This window comes from Tyto alba, unplaced genomic scaffold (assembly GCF_018691265.1).
Source record: "Tyto alba isolate M040663 unplaced genomic scaffold, T.alba_DEE_v4.0 Super-Scaffold_38, whole genome shotgun sequence".
NCBI lineage: Eukaryota > Metazoa > Chordata > Aves > Strigiformes > Tytonidae > Tyto > Tyto alba.
Genome location: NW_024881313.1, coordinates 34,618,087 through 34,635,965, shown reverse-complemented (window position 1 = coordinate 34,635,965; position 17,879 = coordinate 34,618,087). Strand labels below are relative to the sequence as shown.

Below are 17,879 nucleotides of genomic sequence, written 5' to 3'. Positions count from 1 at the left end.
CGCTAAGATGGCGGCTGGAGCACGGCCTCAACCACGTGACGCGGACACAAACGCCCGCCCCCCGCTTCGCCTGCGCCTTCTGGGCTTCCGTAGGAACCTACTTCCCCCCCCCCCCCCCCGCCAGGCAATAAACGGCCCGTGTGACACGCGCGCGCAGCCCCCGCCCCGCCCCGCCCCGCCCCGCCCCGCCCCCTGCGCTCGCCCCGCCTACCCCCAGGAGGCGAGCGGCGGCCGCGCAGGTAAGGGCGCGAGCGCGCGGCGGGGGCGGGGCTTGCCGCTCGCCCCGCCCCTCCCCTCGTCCTCTTCCTCGGCCGCCGCCCTGGCGCCTCTTTTCCCTAAGCGAGGGCGGCCCCGCCGCGGCTGGCTGCGTGTGGGCCCGATCTCCCCTCAGAGGCTGCCCCAGGCTCGGCCTCGCTGCTGCGGGCCGCAGGTGGGTGCCCGAGGGCCGTGGCGGCGGGAGCCCTCTCCCCGCGGTGCCCCCCCCCACCCCCAGCCTGCCCGCTCCCCGCCCGATCGGAACCGGAGGCCGGTTGCATCAGCTCCGCCGCCGCCGTGGGAGGCTCCAGCTGCCGGGTCGCCTGAATGCGCCCCGGCCGCCCTGATTTGGAGGCGCCGGGGAAGGGCGGCGACTCCGTGGCCGTGCTTAAAACGCGCTGGTGGCACTGGTGACTTGGCGCAGTCGTGGTAGGGGAGAGACGGGGTGTGCACCCGGGGAGGCCTAAGGACACCCCGGGCAGGGCCTGGCAGCGTTTGAGTCTCCATCCTTTCCTTGAGCTTCTGGCTCGTGGTTTGGCACATGATGCTGCTGCAGTCTCTTACCCCTGCTTTAGCCATGGAGGGATGTGTCATAGTTGTGCCAGGTAGCTTTCCTCCTTGTCTTCAGGAAAAATTAATGCATACTGCTTTATTAGTAAGCCATTCTGAGAATCTTCAGTTCCTTCCATCAAAAATTTGGCTTTTGAACCTTATTTCTGTGATTGTTTTCCATTATGTCATATATAAGACTAACTGGCTTTAGAGGATGACATTTTAGTTACAGAAACTCAGTCTTGCAGTCAACATGGCCCATGGGAAATACCCCTGATTACTCAAATGAGTTCTGAGAGGGTCTCTTTAATCTCTTGCTGAAAGTGAAACCGTGTCAGGAGCACTTGTGGTGTTGGCTGATAGAAAGTCAGTCATAAATGTTTTTGCTAAGGATTCTCTTGCAATTTAGTTATGGTGAAATAGGAATTCATTATAAATGTTGGAAGTGTAATGTATAAAATGATGGCTTTTATGTTTATGAAAGCAAAATCACTTATTTTTTGTTAGACAGTTGGAAAGAATAATCTTAATTGGACACTCTAGTGGTGTTTTCTGTTTTAGTAGCTTAGTAAAAATCACAAACTTAAAAAGCTATAGTATTGATTAAAAATATGAATGACCAGTTTATTAATGCTGCGCATATTTACAATTCATAGTCTTATGTGTAGGTTGCAATTTTAGACTTTGTCTGGGTGCCTCAAAGCCATAGATGCCTTTTTTTGTTTCTTAATGTTAAGAAGAATTATAGCTATAAAACAGCTTTTCAGCATAACCTAAAAGTGTGAAAATGATGGTTACAGGTTGTTCCTGAGAATTGCCTGGTGTGTTTTGGAAAAGAGTGAAGGCTGAATTAATAACTTCAGCACAATCTTTTGAAAATTGAGCATGTTTGTTGCTTTCTGCTTTGTAAATGTCATGTTTTGCCTTGGCCCTAAAATAACAACACCATCCAAGCAAAAAGAAGAATGCATGGTTGTTTTTCCTAGTTTAGACAGACACTATGCAAACTATATCAATCAGTCATGAAGGATTGTTAAACCATCCACTTGCTCAGTTAATCTTTCTGACTCTTCTTTAGAAGAGGCTGTTGTCTTTGCAGCATTCAAACATGTAGCTTGGTAAATCTGGGGTGGAGGTAAGGTTAACCAGTAAACTTAACACACGTTGGATGTTTGCCTACAGATTTTGTGCTCTCAAATAGTCGTTTTTTGAACAAGGAACAGTCTTTGAAACTGGAAAAATTGATAGAAATGCTTGATTCTGCTTTTCTGTCCACTCCCGAGAGCTATGTGCTAATAAACAAGAGTGAGAAAAGGAAACCACTCTGAAAGAAAAGTGAAACTGATTAATCAAAGTTCAATGCCAACCTTAGTGCATATATGCCAACATCTTAAATCCTTTTCTATATAAGGACATCATCTCCCATGTGATTCCCAGTGTCCAAGAGCCAAAATTCTCCCATACTTTAATATATACATAGATTTTTATATTGGTGTTTTCTTCTGTTGAGAACACTGCATCTGCCTTCACTCTGTCTTCTCTATTTCTTGTTTTAGTTTTATTTCAGGGGCATGTTGATTCAGTGGTTGCTACTCTGAGCTGAATAAGAATAACTTAGTGATGGATTCAGCCTAAACTCTTACTTCACTGTAATCTTCTCCCCGGTGATGGGTGTTTTAATGCCTGATCCAGATTTACAGTACACTTCATCTCTGATCTCAGCCTCTTCACTGTATGTTGCTTGTGCCCCATGTGTCTTTTCTAGCTTTACAGTGGGAGTGGGAAGAGTTTCTTGGATTATGAAAAGTGACACCCTGCTATATTTCATTGTTGTGATACCAGAATTTTACAACAGCATTTCATAATCCTATTGAGCTTGTTTACCTGAGAAATGGTTGGGACTGGGGAGAGGAGGCATAGATCATTGCTCTTAGCTCCGGGCTCTAGCTTGTCTCACTTTGCTGGAGGGCTGTGAATTTTACCTTATGTCGTCTCAAGGTGGAGCTTGTGGTTCTGAGATGTTCTCTCTTGACACCTTTTTTGTCGTCCCGAAGAGGGTAGTAGTTCATGTTCAACCATCTACTGGTGTAGAAAGGCTGTTGAATAGGGAAGTGGGAGAGGAAGAAAGGCAGAGGTACAGCAAGGACATGTTTTAGAGGAGAAGTTGGATTAAGCCATCCTTTCCAGAGCAGGGTGGAATTGAATAATGGATCTTGATGAATTGGCACCTTTTGCAATTACAGCTCATATGAGGGGTCAGGAAGAGGTTTAATTTCTCTTGAAATGGCAAGGTCCAACACAGAGGGCTTCTGAATTATCCCTGCTCTAATTCAGGTTTCATACTCTTTCCAAGTTTTTATAATAGTTTGGACTCAGGTTCCCTTCCCCACCAAAATGCATGGAATGCATTTGCTACTCGACTTTTTTGTAGAATTCCAAAATGTCACTTGGACTTCTTGAAAAAAGTACTATATCTTAGTATGGAAAGGCTGTATTAAAAGATTGATTATTTTTCCTTCTTTTCCCTTCCAATCGTGCTTTTGTTTTTAAAGGATGGCACAGAAGAAGTACTTAATAGCAAAACTGACAAGTTGCTTAAGAGAGGACAAAATTCAGCTATGGAAACCACCGTATACAAATGAAAAAAAAGAAGCTGGTAAAGAGATGAAGGTAATATTCTCTCTGAGTTGATGTCATGTGTCTTCCATGTCATTGCTGGTGCATTTTTCCAGTTTTTCTTGCTGTTTTCTTAGGAGCTTGTACAAAAATACTCATCCAAGCTGAATCTCAATGAGAATGATACAGAGAATATGCTTGAGGAAATACGGTGTAAAGCAATTGAGCGTGGAACAGGAAATGAAAATTTTAAAGTGACTGGGATTGCGAGACTTGATATATATCTGCCTCGTAGAAAAGTAAGTGACATTACAGAAAAGTAGGATAAGTAGCTTTACTTTAGCCATCTGACTTCTAGATATGTATCTAATGCAAATATTTTAACTTACTCAACTTTTTCAGGTGTTTCATATGAGAGATCTGTGTTAGGTATATAAAATATGGGGGGAGGGAGTTACTGAGATATTTTCCAGCTTCCCAGGTATGTGGGAATAACGTGGCAAAGGAATAGAAAATTGGGAGATCGGTAATTGTCTTTCCTTTAGGATGTAATGAGAAATTATTTTTCAATTAAGAAAAGTAAATTAGATTTCAGTGTCTGTCTGGTTCAGTTTGATTCCTTCTGATGTGACCGTTCACATTAGCAGCAAAGAGCAGGTGTATTTTTTCAGCTTAGAATAGCTAAAGTTGAATTAGCATATGAGTATCACTGTGTTACAGCAGCTTTTGTTTAAGTGACAGCTTAAAAAAAAAAAAAAAGAATCCCTTTAAGTGCAATAAGCGACTTGAACTTGGTGTCATCTTAGGCCACGTATGGCTGGTAACACTGAAAGGAGCTCCTTTAGCGATGGCATTATCCTTGTGTGACTATTACAGCCCAGGCAGCTAACTAAATCTGGTTTAAAGTAGGTATGTCGAGTGTTTGAACTTCAAAATTAGAAGCAGGATTTTCTGTTGTGGTGGTACTTGTCTTTTCTAAATCAGGCTCCTAAAAGCAAAGATAGAACTGAATTAAGTCTTCCCCTTTCAAAGCCAGGCTTCAACCTGTAGTTTCATGCAAAAAATATGCCAGAATATTGATGTGAATCTAATTAAATCAGTGTCAGGCTGGTCAACATCCCAGATTCCATGGCGACATCTACCCTAGTCAGCTGAGCACGGGTTGGGGACAGGCTGGCCACTGTTCAGTGGACACGCGGAGTGCTGAGCCGTCGGTGTCGGCTCTGGCACAGCTCAGCCCAGGCTGCTGGTGTCCTGCCACTCAGCGCCCGGGCGCGGCGCGAGGGCTGACACGGGCCAGGGACTGCTCTCAGATGGCACTTGGGATGCAGCTGCTCTTCCATGAAGGTTGAGAGGATTCAACCATAGGGGTGTGAATGGTGATGTGCAGGTTGTGCACAGGACGGAGAGCAGGCCCTTGGTTAGGTTCTTACTAATACAGAACCTGTGAACTGTGAATATTTTCCCCTTAAAAACAGTCTCTAGCAAGCACAACAACTATCTCCAATCACTTCCTGCTTTTGATCATGTGCAGGAACAGCATCTTCCCCAATGCTGTATGTCTTCATCCACTCTAATAGCAAAGAGAACTTCTTTATTTAGTAGCACTTTAAGGGTTGTAGTTGTCTTACCGGCATCAGAAGTGAATGTTCACTCTGGAAAAGGGCAATTTAATTTTTTTTTTTTCCAAAATAAGATATTGGATGGAAACCTATGCTTCAGAAGGATTTTTGTCTTTTTAACTGAATGCTTGCAAAAACACAACACACAATCATAATTGTTCTCTCTCTTGTAGTGAAAAATAATTACCAGAGAATGTGATGGGCTAAAGGGTAGAGGGTGTTAAGTGATTGCTATGCAGTTAAAACAAATAGCTTCATAATTCCTCTTTACATTGCTACTGGGCATAGGGGAATTAATTAATTTAAAATTCGAGTTTAATCTAGGACCAGAGACACTAATAGGAATTAATCATAACTTAGCCAGTCACAGGTGAATGGCGTAATTACAAAGCAGAGTTAAGATTGGAAGTGCATAATTAAATTAGTTTAAATTGTTTGGTTCTGAATTCAGATTTATCTAATTCTGAATCTTCTGCTGTTATAATGCTTATTTTTAGCACTGTATAGCTAGTACATGACTCCCTGCATGGAAATTACTAATATGTATGCCCAACCATAACCCTGTTAACATGATTATTATTTGAAAAAGAAATTGTAGTTGTTGTAAAACAATTAATTAAGAAAATGTCCAAAGTATCTTGATAATCATGCTTTTTTTCCCTTGCCACCTCGTTTCCCCAACCCAATATAATTACTACAGAGCAGAAAAATCCCACTGGAAACTAACCTGTTCATCACAGGCAAGGAGCTCAGATCACAGTAAGTGTAATCACCCTTGGTTCTTATCTAATGAGATGGCATACTGTCATACAGTACTGGAAGAAGGGACAAACGGAGCACTATTTGTTCGATTAAGCTTTATCTTAGCATAGCTGTTTCTTCAGTATGTCTCGTGCCCCTGTAGGGCAGTTCTTCATGTAAGAAGCTGTGGTTTAACAGATAGAAAATGAGAAAGTTACATCTGTGGAAGATAGTTCTTTGTAAATCCCCAGCCAGTATCTGAGAAGGCACTAGTGATCAGTGTTCCAAATCTCTAACTGGGCAGGTATTCTGAACAGTAGCTTCTCTTCCTTTTGTGTTTTTAAGCCTAACAAAATCAGATTCTTTTCTGTTTTGCTTTTTCCCTTTCTGTATCTCACACTTTCCCTATATGGTATACAAAGCTTTCTGATGTTATTTTATTTCTAGCAGCCTTTTATAACAAAAGTTTTAAGCTAGTTATGAGCATACTCATTTTTAAGTTTTATTGCTATTCTAACAGAAATACTGTATAGCTTTACAAACTTACATTCACGGATGAAATTATTTACTTCACAGGATAGCACAGGAACATGCATTAAAAGAAAATGCTATCAAAGTAATCATAAATAAGAAGCAGCTTGATCTGGGTATGTATCCCTAGTTGAGTAACTTTTATGATAATTTTCTAGTTTACTGATTCTCAGAAGAAAAATATCTTGCAACTCTTAATTTAATAAATTCCCAAGGAATTCACTTATTTGTCAGGTTCTTCTCTACAAGAAATGTAATAAATTACAATGATCAAAATTCTTAGAGCAATTATAGGAAACCTGTAATGTTGAAAATCCATTTTTCAGGTGTTGAAATGCTGAAAATACGTATTTAAGATAAACACTAAATTTCCTCAAAAATCATATTGTATAAGAATACATTCACAAACTTTTTGTAATGCTTTATACATGGTCAACTTGTCAGACATGTTGTGGGAAGTGATGACAACAGCTTTCTCTGTATTTATGGCCTAAGTTTCTGATATTTTTTTCCCTTAAAGTATGTCAGAGACATGTAATCGATGGTAGGAACTTGAATTCAATTTCCAGTTCCCCTATCCTGTTACTGTTTTTGGTGTATGATCCTGGACGTGTCATTACAGTTTTTGCCTGAAGATCTGTTAACTGAAATAGAAACAATCATATTTTTTTAATGCTTTGAAAAGAAAAAGGCAAGCAACGAAACATACCAATCATTTAAAAAGTACTTTGGAGATGCAAATCTGATTCTAATTTCTGAATTTCTGCTGAATATGTCAGTAATTGGCAGGGGTTTTGATTGAGTTCTTTATTAATTACTGTAATTCTTCAGTACAATATGAGTAAAGCAAGGGACTGTTCAGGTTTTTTTGTTTGTAGGTGTTGGCTTTTTCTTCTACCCTGCCATGGCACTACATTGTAAAATGTCTCTCTTCACAAAAGGAGCATTTGGATTGTATTAATTGTACTCTATTTTGCAGGTAAAACCCTTGAAGACCAGGGTGTAACACACAATGCGAAAGTGATGGTACTTCAACTGGAACAGAGTGATGAGGAAACTAAAAGAAGAGTTCAGGAGGAAGAACTTCAATGCAAGAAAGAAAAGGAAATAAATGACAAGATGCAAAGAACTAAGAAGGGTTTGGAAATTCTGGCAGAGAGAGGTAGGGGGGGTTATGGGGAGATACATGTTCGTTTATACTTGCGCATCAAAAAATATCTTTTCGGTGTACTTTCAACATGGAGGGGTGCCTTCACCACGGCTGGATTGCAGTTTATACTTTTCTAGGTTTCTGCCTGCTTGAAAGCTGGTTTTTAAGTTGACTAAAACTTCTACTCTAACTCTTCTTAGACAACTAGAATGCTAGAAAACATTTGTCACTTGGAGAAGGTTATAATATGAATCAATTACTATTTAATTGACACTTGACAGTTAAGGGACTGATGACTCTTGAGAACAGGCTTTAAATTTATTGTAGACATAAGCACAGTGGAATAATGTATTGTAAGTGATTAACACCTTTTTTTTGTAGTTTACCTCAGATATGGCTGTGTGTAACCATGGTTTCATTGTGCAGAACAGCTCACTTGTCATTCTCATCTGTAATCTGGCTTTTCTGTTCTTGTTGCACTTGATGTTGATTGCTGGCAACTGTGGATTAGGTTAAAGGGATATAGTCAATTTAACAGTAATTTTTCAAAATGAGGTTGTGTTTGTGAATTGCATTGCTAGATGGTGAGTTTAAGTCACTTCTCTATTTTATGGTTTCAAAAATCTACAAACAAGAAACTATGAAACTGAATATGTAATGAATTCCTGCCAAATGCAAAAATATTTGAACAAAGCGGCTTTTAATGGTCAGTGACAGCCTGTTTCTTACTATAATATCAGATTTTGAACAAATGAAAGAAGGGATTCCTTTTATGGATTTAAGGCTAATTTAGACCCCAGCCCTTGAATCCTGCCTGCATAAGGCCTCCTTAAGGTATTTACCACTGTCATTACAGCACAATGCCAGAGTACAGAGTGGCGTCTCTAACAGGCTCACAGGCTGAAGGTTCTGTGTGAAGTGTAGAAAGGATTTAACAACGCTTTTGTTTCATCTGAGCAAAAGTGCAGGGCAGAAGCTTTTAATCTCAGCAAACTCCTGCATAACTGTCTCTTGTTTACAAGAAAAGCATCTTTTCATTTTAAATCAAATGGAAGTGAAAACAAAATTGATAGTTTGGTTATAAGCATTAAAGATGTGGGAAAATGAAAATACTGAGCTGTAGCTTTTTCAGTTTTATCATCAGTGCTCAGTTGTGTGGGTTTTTTATATTATATGCCTTATTTCATAAAGCATTTCAAATGTTCTGCCATGTAAAATGTAGGTGTTTTGTCTTCTGCAAAAAATTCTTTACAATTCATGTAACTTCTAATGTTGTGTCTAAATTTCTGGATGAACAGGGCCTTTTGCTTAGTGACCTTTCTAAAAGTTCCTTGTGTTTATCTGATCAGGGCCGTTGTTGGTAATTGTGTCTCAAAAAACACAGATGTAGCCTTTATATGTAATTCTGATTTTTTTTTTTTTTTTTGCTTATTTCCCTTAATGTTTAACCATGTATTTACTGACATAATTTCACAACAGCAGTTACTCTGTTGAAGGTAGTACTTACAGTTTAAATTGTTTTTTCTTATGTTTCAGAGGAGTACTTGGATCCAGATTCTGTTCCACACCTAGATATAGCTAATCAGACTGGAAGGTCAATCAAGATTCCTCCTCAAGCTAAAAAAGTAGGTAGAAGTATCTTACAGAGCTACTAGGAAGGCTTTTTAAAGCTTGATTTGTGAAGTGTTTCAAATAGGAGATTGAAATAGTTAGACCTTTTGGGGGATGTAACCCTGGCTCTAGTAGATATTTGCTTATTAAAAATAATTTTGAAATAAAATTAAAGTAGAACTCTACAATTGGGAATACTTCAGTCATCTGGAGACACACCACTGATTGCTGATCTAATTGCAGGTCTAATCTTGCACTGACCCCTGTGTGGTTCATATCTTATTTTTGTGTTTTAAGATGAGCTTTAACTTTTATATCCTAGCACATATTTTAAATATTGGGTGTCCTAGAACAACATGAAAATAATTTTTTTCATTAGGCCTCAGTTTGATTTGAAAACTTGGTGCTGAAACTTGATGAGTCTCTCAAAACTGGACTCTCTTAAAATAGTTTTGATATCTTTTGCACTGTGGCCCCTCTGAAGTTTAAACTTGTTCACCACTCAGAGTTCTACTTTCTCAATGGAAAGTGTCTTTGGTTGGTGTCACGTCCTGCTTGGATGAAAGAAACGGGTGACTTAGATTCCTAAATTCCCAACAGAGTAGACAACGGTGAGATAAGTCTCAAAGTCCATGCACAGACATTCACTAATTTCCCACAATGTACTAATTGGATACACAATAATTGGCTAAGTATATAACAAAATACGACAATTGATATAGTATGCTTTCTGATATTTAATGGTAATAAGGGAAAAGGGGAAAAAATGAGAAAGAGAGAGAGCAAGTAGACAAATAGAGTTTGCTTGTCCAGGGGTCTGCATTGGTGCCATCTGAGTTCATTAAGGATGCATCCATCTTCTTCACTTCTTCTTTTTTCTTTCTATCTGTTGCATGCTTTTTTTCCATTCCTCCCCCCCTCAATTCATACACACTTTCCTTAGGTCTCTCCTCTAGGTTGACCCACGTGCTTATGTATCACATGTATGGGGAGGAGCAAGGTGCTTTATCAGATGATGTAATTAGCATGATCTTGTTAATCTACATTAGCATATTCAGGGATGTCAACTTTAATGTGCATTTTGCAGATAATGAAGCAAAGGTCTTTCACCAAACAACTGAAACCTTACAAGACGCACCAGAGCAGAACCACCCTGTCTCCCCAGGGCTCCTTCCCCTGCCCCATCCTGTGCTATCCAGGCCGCCTTATCAGCTCCAGCCTCCACATTATCCACTCTGTGACTATAGTTTCATTACTTGAAAGTGTCTGAGGCATTTCTCAGCTCGGAGGGCCTCCACTCCCCCCCATCCCTTATCTCTTTCTCAGGCTGTTTTTCTCAGTCCCTGTTTCGGGGAGTTGCAGGGTGTCACAGTTGGGTGTATGGATTGAATTACAGTAGGAGTAACATGCCTGATGTCAGCTGCTGAAACAGAAGAACAGTGATAGATGCTGTCTTTTAAGATTGCTGGATTTTCTGAAATAAATATCTTTACAAATACTTGGAATTACACCCAGTAACAAAAAAAAAAATACTTCAGGAAGTAATGAGTAGGCCCCAATGTGTGCTAACTGCTGCCCTAGCCTCTTCTGAGACATTCTGTGTTTTCTGCATCATCTGGAGTTTCTGGATGATTAGATAGGCAACTGGCCATTTTCCCCATGCATGCTGTTCTGATGAAGTGCTGAAAGTAGTAATTCACCTGAAGAGTTAAAGCATCAAATGTTCAAGTACACAAAATTTTATCAGTATTGAATGTGGATGAGAGGAAATACTGCAAGTTGTTTCTATCCAGAAATATTTACGTTTCCATTTGTCATACTGCAGGAACTAGAGTGTGTTCTGGACATATTGAAAATTTAATTTTCAGTTCTGAGGTTTTGGAGGAGGTGAATCATTAAATTTTACAATATAGCTGTAATAGCAAAGCAATAGAAATTTGATGCTGTTGGAAAGTGTAGCACCCAGAAAAATGCTTAGCTCTTCATTGCTCATCACTGAAAATCTATCTGGGTTGCATTTATAGAATAAACTTGGTGCAACATTTCATGTGTCAGTAACATTCATTGCTTTTAATTAGACAATATTTTAACATCAGAAGATGAGAGAAAAATATGAAGTGATGTGAAATAGTACTGCTCTTACAGAACTGATATAATGGTATTTTTCTAGGAAGAACAAGGGCTCTTAATGGGTTGCCTAGATATTTAGCTATATAAATGAGTTAGGTGAAAAAAAAGTCAATCTGTTTTTCTAGGCACTCGTGCTGGCGATGGGTTATCATGAGAAGGGCAGAGCATTAATGAAGAAGAAAGAATATGAAATAGCACTGCCGTATTTGTTGGATGCTGATAAACACTTCTGGTAAGAACCTTTCTGAGTCCACACTGAGTCTTTACTGTCAACCAAATACAAGAACAGCATCAGCTCTACCTCTGAGTATGAATTGGGGCCTGTTTTGCTGGGGATTACTTTACACCCCTCTCTGCAAATGGGAAACAGCAGACAAAGGCTCTGACTTGCAGTGACATGTGTCTTCATGTAAAACAACTGAAACAGATACTGCCACTGGGCAGTTGAATCTTTCATATCGACAGAAACTGTCAATATTCATTTACTAGACTATAAATTGCATTAGCTTCAGAGATGGTTATAGATACTCATTTGCAGTTCCACCTGTGGAATAATAATTTGCAAAAGTTGGAGCAGATAGCTGAGGTAAGTAACCATACCAGGCTTTCTGTAGGTGAACTGGTTTCCTGTTGGCAGTCAGATCCCTAAATTGCTTTCCTCAGATCTCAACAAGTAATATTGTTCCCATCTGTTTCTCATCTATGTGCATGTGCAAGGAGACTGGCACAGAACTCAGCATGTTCATGTGCACTAAGGAACACAGCTGATCTGTCCTCTCAAAGATTACAGAGGATTTAATTCCATTCTGCTTTTAAAGAGACTCTGTCTTAAACAGTGACAAAATGGGTTGTGACTGCTGTAATTCTTTGAGACGTAGTGTGCCCCACGGATTAGGGAGTGTGATGGGAGATCAGTGCTGCTTTAAAGTTCCACTGACCTCAGTTTGCTACCTCAGATATGAAGTGCGTGCTTTCTCACATATGTGAGTATTCATACTTCCAGCATGTTGATTCGTTAGTGTTAAAAGGGGCGTCGGGGCGGTGGGAGGAAACAACCCTTCCCAGAAAACCAATGATTGTTTTGTGTTTTCCAGTGAGTGTAGCACAGAACTGCTGAACACCGTTGATAACTATGCAGTACTGCAGCTGGATATTGTGTGGTGCTACTTCCGCCTGGAGCAGCTGGACTGCCTGGATGATGCAGAGAAAAAGCTGTCCACAGCACACAGATGCTTCCAGAGGTGCTATGGGGAGAACCATGAAAGACTTATTGATATCAAAGTATGCCAGTTTTGATTTTTAATTAGGGTGGCTTTTTTTTCTACATGAGTTCAGTTCCTGTTCAAGTATTACAAGACTGACTTTCAGAAGTTTAAAATTTTCTCGTGTCTTCTCAGCCTGTAATCTAGTTGTGTAACTGTCAGCATAGTGAAAGCATTGGACTTGACAAAAAGGTCATGGCAAAGGTGTATTTATTTGCACAGACATCATCAGTGTCTGCATACTGAGTGTCACGTTAATGACTATGTTGTCTTTAAATGTGTAGTGTTCTATTGATAATGAATTGATGTTGTACCATATGCTTCTACTCACGTGTGCGTATGTGTGTCCCCCCTTGTTTAAACAATTCTTTAGGGAAGCTATGGTCGTGAGAAGGTTTTATTTCTACGGCTTTACCTCCTTCAAGGGATAGGACACTATCACAGTGGCAGAGAAAAGGAGGCTGCTGAGTATATTCAGAAGGTAAGACACCACTTAGGTATAACATCTGAGCTGTTCACACTAGCTCCTGTGTTTGGGCTCTGTCTTGCGCCTGTTCTTTGCTTACTCAGAAAAATAGGGAGACGTTTTTTTTGTTTGTATGTTAGCAACAGTGTAAGGAGTATCATTTTGTTCTTTCTATATACAGGCATCTCGTTTGTATGAAGAGCTGTCCATAGATCCTGATAAAGTTGATCGCCTGTCACTCCTCGGATTCTCCGAACAGGAAGCTCGCCTTGCCCTGCGAGCATGCCATGGGAATGTGGAGCATGCTGCCAATCTTATCACCAACAGGAGAGAGGTATGGTGCAGTGAAAGTATTAAATCAAGGATCGCATTAGTTGGGGTGTCCACAAGATCATGTTTTGTGTGACTAGTGCAACATGGTGCTAAATTAAGGACTTTGATTATCCTGCCTTGGCGCTGTTACTGTAACTGACAGTTTGACATCTGTTGCTGCAAGTTTGAAACCAAAACTTAATACAACAAGGGAAGCTCTGTCCCAAAACAGATGGGATGAGAGCGCCAAAGACCTGTTGTTGTACCACAGAGCACACAGGAGGACTTCACACCAGTGTTTGCTACTCAGTAGCGCTCTGTATGGGAATAAAACCACTGTGATCAAGCTGTCGCTCCTGGGCTGGGCTGAAAGACAAAAGGCTGCCCGATAAAGTGCTGTGAGGGCAACCATCAAGTTACACCATATTATGGCTTTGGACTTGGAAGATGCAGGAGGGGAGAAGAAAAGGAATTGGGATTTTTTTTGTGCTAAAGACTATGTCGTCCAGATCTGAAGTGCCTGAAAGTCCGCTTGGTAAGCCGAGGTGGCACTTCTAGACTTCAGACAGTGAAATGTGGATGGGAAAGTCAAATGGCTGCGAGTAGGGCTGAACAGAACTCCCTGGCTACATGCCCAGTTCTGACTGTGTCCTTGGCAAGTCTTGTCTACAGACCCATCTGCCAAACAGGTTTATCACTTACCACACAGGGCCTATAATAGCTGTGATAGCATAAGATCCGATCTGCAGAGCGGAAGTATGGCAACAGTGCTAGCTCATGGAAATGCAACTTTATTTAGTAATGAGTGTCTGGCAGCACAGTCTGTATTTAAAAAAAAAAAATAAATAAAAAATCCTTTTTCCTCAAGAGATTCAAACTTGAAGTAAATCCAATAAACCCTCTGTACAGGGTAAGGCTGAAGCATTGCCATGCACAGTGAGCTTTAATGGCTGTGTTCTTGCAGGAGAAGGCACAGATAAGGAGGGAGGAGAGAGCTAAAAGAAGGCAACGTCTGGAAGACATAAATACCTTGAAAAGTATGGGCTATTCTGAGAGAGCTGCTCAAGTAGCTCTTCATAATACACAAGGAAACCTGGACCAAGCCTTTAAAGTAAGTGATTTTCAGGAGTAATACCACTGTACAAAAACTTGTTTGCTTTTTTTAGTTGTTGTTCAGCAGATTCTTATTTTCTGTAGTCTACATTTGTTAGTTCATAGCTACCTTTTCTGAACTGAATTTCCACTTCCTGACCCGATGAATCAGCTATCACTTAAGTTGGCTGAGGTTTGCTGATATCAACTATTGGGCTAAATACATTCATACCAAGGACTATTCTATCTCTCTTGCTCGATTCTCATCTTCTCCGTTTTACTGTAGTTTATCCTTGACAATCCTGAGTTATTGTTGGAAGATGATGATGATGATGATCCTGTGGCTGTGGACCAGTTCCAGGTTTCCCAGGAAAGTATTGAGCAAGTAAGTTAGACCCCTTGGTTTCTTAGGAGTTGGTTGTCTTGTTTCTGAATTATGCCTTCAAACACACCAGATCTTCCTTAAGCAAGCTGTACAAATATTCTTTGACCCCTGTCACGCAAGCTGTCACATTTCCACTGTCTGGCATGTGCTCTTCACAGTGAAGTCACAGTAAAACTAAAATGTAATTTGTGCAATTTCCTGCCAGTTACACCAACTGGTTGTGCACAGATGCAGAATGAAGTCTGTGCACTCTAATGCTCTATCCCAAAAAAGACAGCAAATGAGAAATTAATTCAAGTCTCCAAACATTGCAGTGCACAAGGGAAAGAGTTGGAGTGTGTCTCTGTCATCACAGGCTGTCTGAAAAGCTCAGCAGTAGTTAGTGTGGCTACGTAATTAGCGTCAGACAGGCAAGAAAACGATATTGCCTAGAAAAAGTAAATAGCATGTGCACACTCCTGATGTGCTGGAGTGAAGTTTCCTTCTGAAAAAAAACAGAAAAAAGAATGGGTCTGATATTAAGCAAGAGGCTTTTCATTCTTCTCGAGATCCCTGTTCCTTTAATAGGTCACTGCCCTGTTGTTAACTGTTCCAGTAAACTAGAGTCAGTGTCCTGGAATTCCTGGCATGCAGTGCTTTCCTCTGTGCAAGAGGAGTGACTCTCAGATGCAGAGTCACACTCCTGTCAGCCCCTGGATGAGCTTGGGTTTCTGCAGGTTTTATTATTTTGGTTTTTTCCCCCCGCCTCCTGCAGCTGATGTATATGGGTTTCAGCCGTGAGTCGTCAGAGCAAGCTTTAAAGGTCTTTAAAGGCAGCGTCCACTTAGCGTCCCAAACCCTGGCTCATTATGGGGGAGTCCTTCCAGCTTCGCTGCAGCTGTCCCTAGAAGGATCCAGTCTGTCAGAAGAATCAACTTCATCAAAAGACTCACCCACTGAGTCTGCAGGTAGGTGTTGCATACAGCAGGCAGGGAAGGGGGGGGGGGGGGGGCTGTTCTGGCTTTTGTATGAAAACAGCTAAGTGATTTCTGCTTAAATAACAACTAGAGGGCCTTGAGTAATGTCGCAGACTACTTTTATTAGTAACAGCTACAGGCAAGGCACCTGTTCCCCCGGGGAAGCCATAGCCCCTGCAGGCAGTGGCAGCCCTGTACGGGACCATAAGGGCTCTGCAGCAGCTATAGGCAGTGCCAAAGGCGGGTGCAGCCCGGCGGAAGGGTCCCGGGAAGGGCTGAGAGGAAATGGCTGCGGAGCGCGATGTGCTGGGGCACCCGAGGCCTCACGTCTGCATCTTCGCCTCCCCGGTGAGGACCACGTGGCCCTCCCTAGCCCACAAGCAATTATTCCAGCTTCTCCCATCTAATGGTACTGGCTCCCACCAGTTCTCTTTAAAAACAAATCAGCCTCTCCCTGCCTGTACTCTTCCAGAGAGCAAGTACTAAGTTCCTGGACCTACCACTGGTAATGATGGTTTTTTGGCTTGCTGGTACCTGGGTGCTGACTGCTAGGATGTTTATTCCAAATCTGTGCTATCCAGTCAGCTGATGTGACCACATACTCCTTCCTCGTGTCCCTGATGTGGTAGAACCGTAATTGATAACTTGCCATTTAGCAAAGAGGAAACTTGCACATGCTTTCTCTCCCATTATTCATCAGAGCCACAGAGATCCCTGTTGTACAACTAAAGGCTCTCCTACAGCTTTAAGTAATAGGAAAAAATGGTCATCCTGCATATGTATAAATATATGTATAAATATATGTACCTTGTATAAATACAAGGTAGTTTTACCGAAACAGACTCGCAGAACAGTCATGCTGGTGAAAGAGGGAAAGTGCCAACTTCTTTTAGAGGGGAATTCACTGCTGCTGCTTTTTATTGGAAGGTTCTTCTAGTTCACCAACAGATGAAGACATGGAGACTGATGCAGTCAACGAAATCCTAGAGGATATTCCTGAACATGAGGAGGATTATCTGGATTTAACACTGGAGGAAGAGGAACAGATCATTCATGAATACTTATCCTATATCCAGTTACCACAGCATTAAATCTCATTACATCTGCTTCAGTTATATGTATTTACCTTCACAAAGTGAGTTTGGATTATGAATGCACCTTCAGCTTATCTCTTACTAAATGCCTTGAATTCAGTTAAACTATAGGTGGAACACTTAATTCCTGCTTATTTATAAACCTGCTTAAAGCCTACATTTGTGAAACATTGTAATTTATTGTCATAGCAGAAAAATAGAAACATTTATTTTCAGAAGAAAATTTAATAGAACTAAACTATATTTTTATTGTGAAATAAGTTAATTCACTTAGTATTCAAGTAAAGAAGCATTTCTATACCATTTTAAAATACCAGCTTTAAAAAAAATAGTGAGTTTGTAAATCAGAAACCTAGCTCACGAGGTTATAGAGGTATCAACTTTCAAACTGTTCTCCTTTTCTTCTGAAAGATTTCTAAGAGACATTTACGTATCTGTTGTGCATGGATTTATACTGTGCTCTGCTTGTCACTTCCTGCAGGTGTTACACAGGCAATAAAGATAATTGTGCTGCTTCTGCTTTTAGTGAGTCTTCTATGCTTTGGTTTTAAAAACCAGTAGGAACTGTCCCATCAGTCCCCAGTGACCTGTGTACTGGTATTTCCTTTTAGAATGAAATAACCAGTTTTTCCAAGCAGCTCCTCATCACCTCTTGTAGGTATGTGGCTTAAGATTGACAGTTTTCATCGGGACTACAAAGTTTTCTTTAATCAGGTGTTGAACAAAATGTGGTTGAGACGCTGGTGTTGTACCCAGCTTCAGCACTCTGGAGAAACAGCTGGGGATTTTTTGGTGTGGTTTATAACACCCTGTTCTCTGCTCTGTAAGTACTCCTCTCCCCTGGGAAGAGAAGTTCCCCTGCTTGTCAGCTTTTCTTAGACGTGGTTTATCTGCTTTGTGGAACTGCATGCTCACGGCAGAGGGAGCTCATGCCCCATCTGCTCCAGGCGCAGGGCTGGAGCCGGTGGGACCTGGGCCTGGCTGGGATCTCAGCTTAGAGCGCGGCCTAAACAGCAGCTGCTGGAGAAAAGGAACCTTCCCACTGGTGACAGTTTATTCTTACCCAGCATTTATCAGTGGGGAAATGAGGGCTTGAACTCTTCT

At 41.1% G+C, this 17,879-nt stretch overlaps 2 protein-coding genes across 4 annotated transcripts in view; one reads left to right on the top strand and one right to left on the bottom strand.

Annotated features, from left to right (window-relative positions):
- XYLB (xylulokinase) overlaps positions 1-593 on the bottom strand; it is a 103,804-nt gene extending 103,211 nt beyond the window's left edge. Inside the window, exon 1 of the mRNA XM_033009686.2 lies at positions 521-593. The gene's annotated coding sequence lies outside the window, so the exon portion shown is untranslated. The remainder of the gene's footprint in view (positions 1-520) is intronic.
- NUB1 (negative regulator of ubiquitin like proteins 1) lies at positions 185-17,295 on the top strand. Of its 3 annotated transcripts, none has more exons than XM_042801758.1 (15): positions 185-239; positions 3,360-3,477; positions 3,561-3,722; positions 5,746-5,804; positions 6,363-6,433; positions 7,297-7,479; positions 9,004-9,092; positions 11,334-11,440; positions 12,303-12,489; positions 12,844-12,951; positions 13,118-13,270; positions 14,213-14,359; positions 14,627-14,725; positions 15,480-15,672; positions 16,609-17,295. In XM_042801758.1, exons 2-15 carry the CDS (start codon positions 3,361-3,363, stop codon positions 16,770-16,772), a joined length of 1,839 nt encoding a protein of 612 aa, XP_042657692.1. In that variant the 5' UTR covers positions 185-239; position 3,360; the 3' UTR covers positions 16,773-17,295. The 3 variants fall into 3 exon arrangements, with proteins under 3 accessions (XP_042657692.1, XP_042657691.1, XP_009972608.3); XM_042801757.1 differs by lacking the exon at positions 185-239 and adding an exon at positions 270-430; XM_009974306.3 differs by lacking the exon at positions 185-239 and adding an exon at positions 730-860.
- Positions 17,296-17,879: the final 584 nt, after the last annotated feature.

Excerpts from the sequence above, each read along its gene's own strand:
- NUB1 (XM_009974306.3), top strand. The coding sequence starts at position 841 with ATGTGTCATAGTTGTGCCAG. Across the intron at positions 5,805-6,362 it reads GGCAAGGAGCTCAGATCACA|GATAGCACAGGAACATGCAT; the intron begins GTAAGTGTAATC and ends TTTACTTCACAG. Across the intron at positions 12,952-13,117 it reads CTGCTGAGTATATTCAGAAG|GCATCTCGTTTGTATGAAGA; the intron begins GTAAGACACCAC and ends TTCTATATACAG.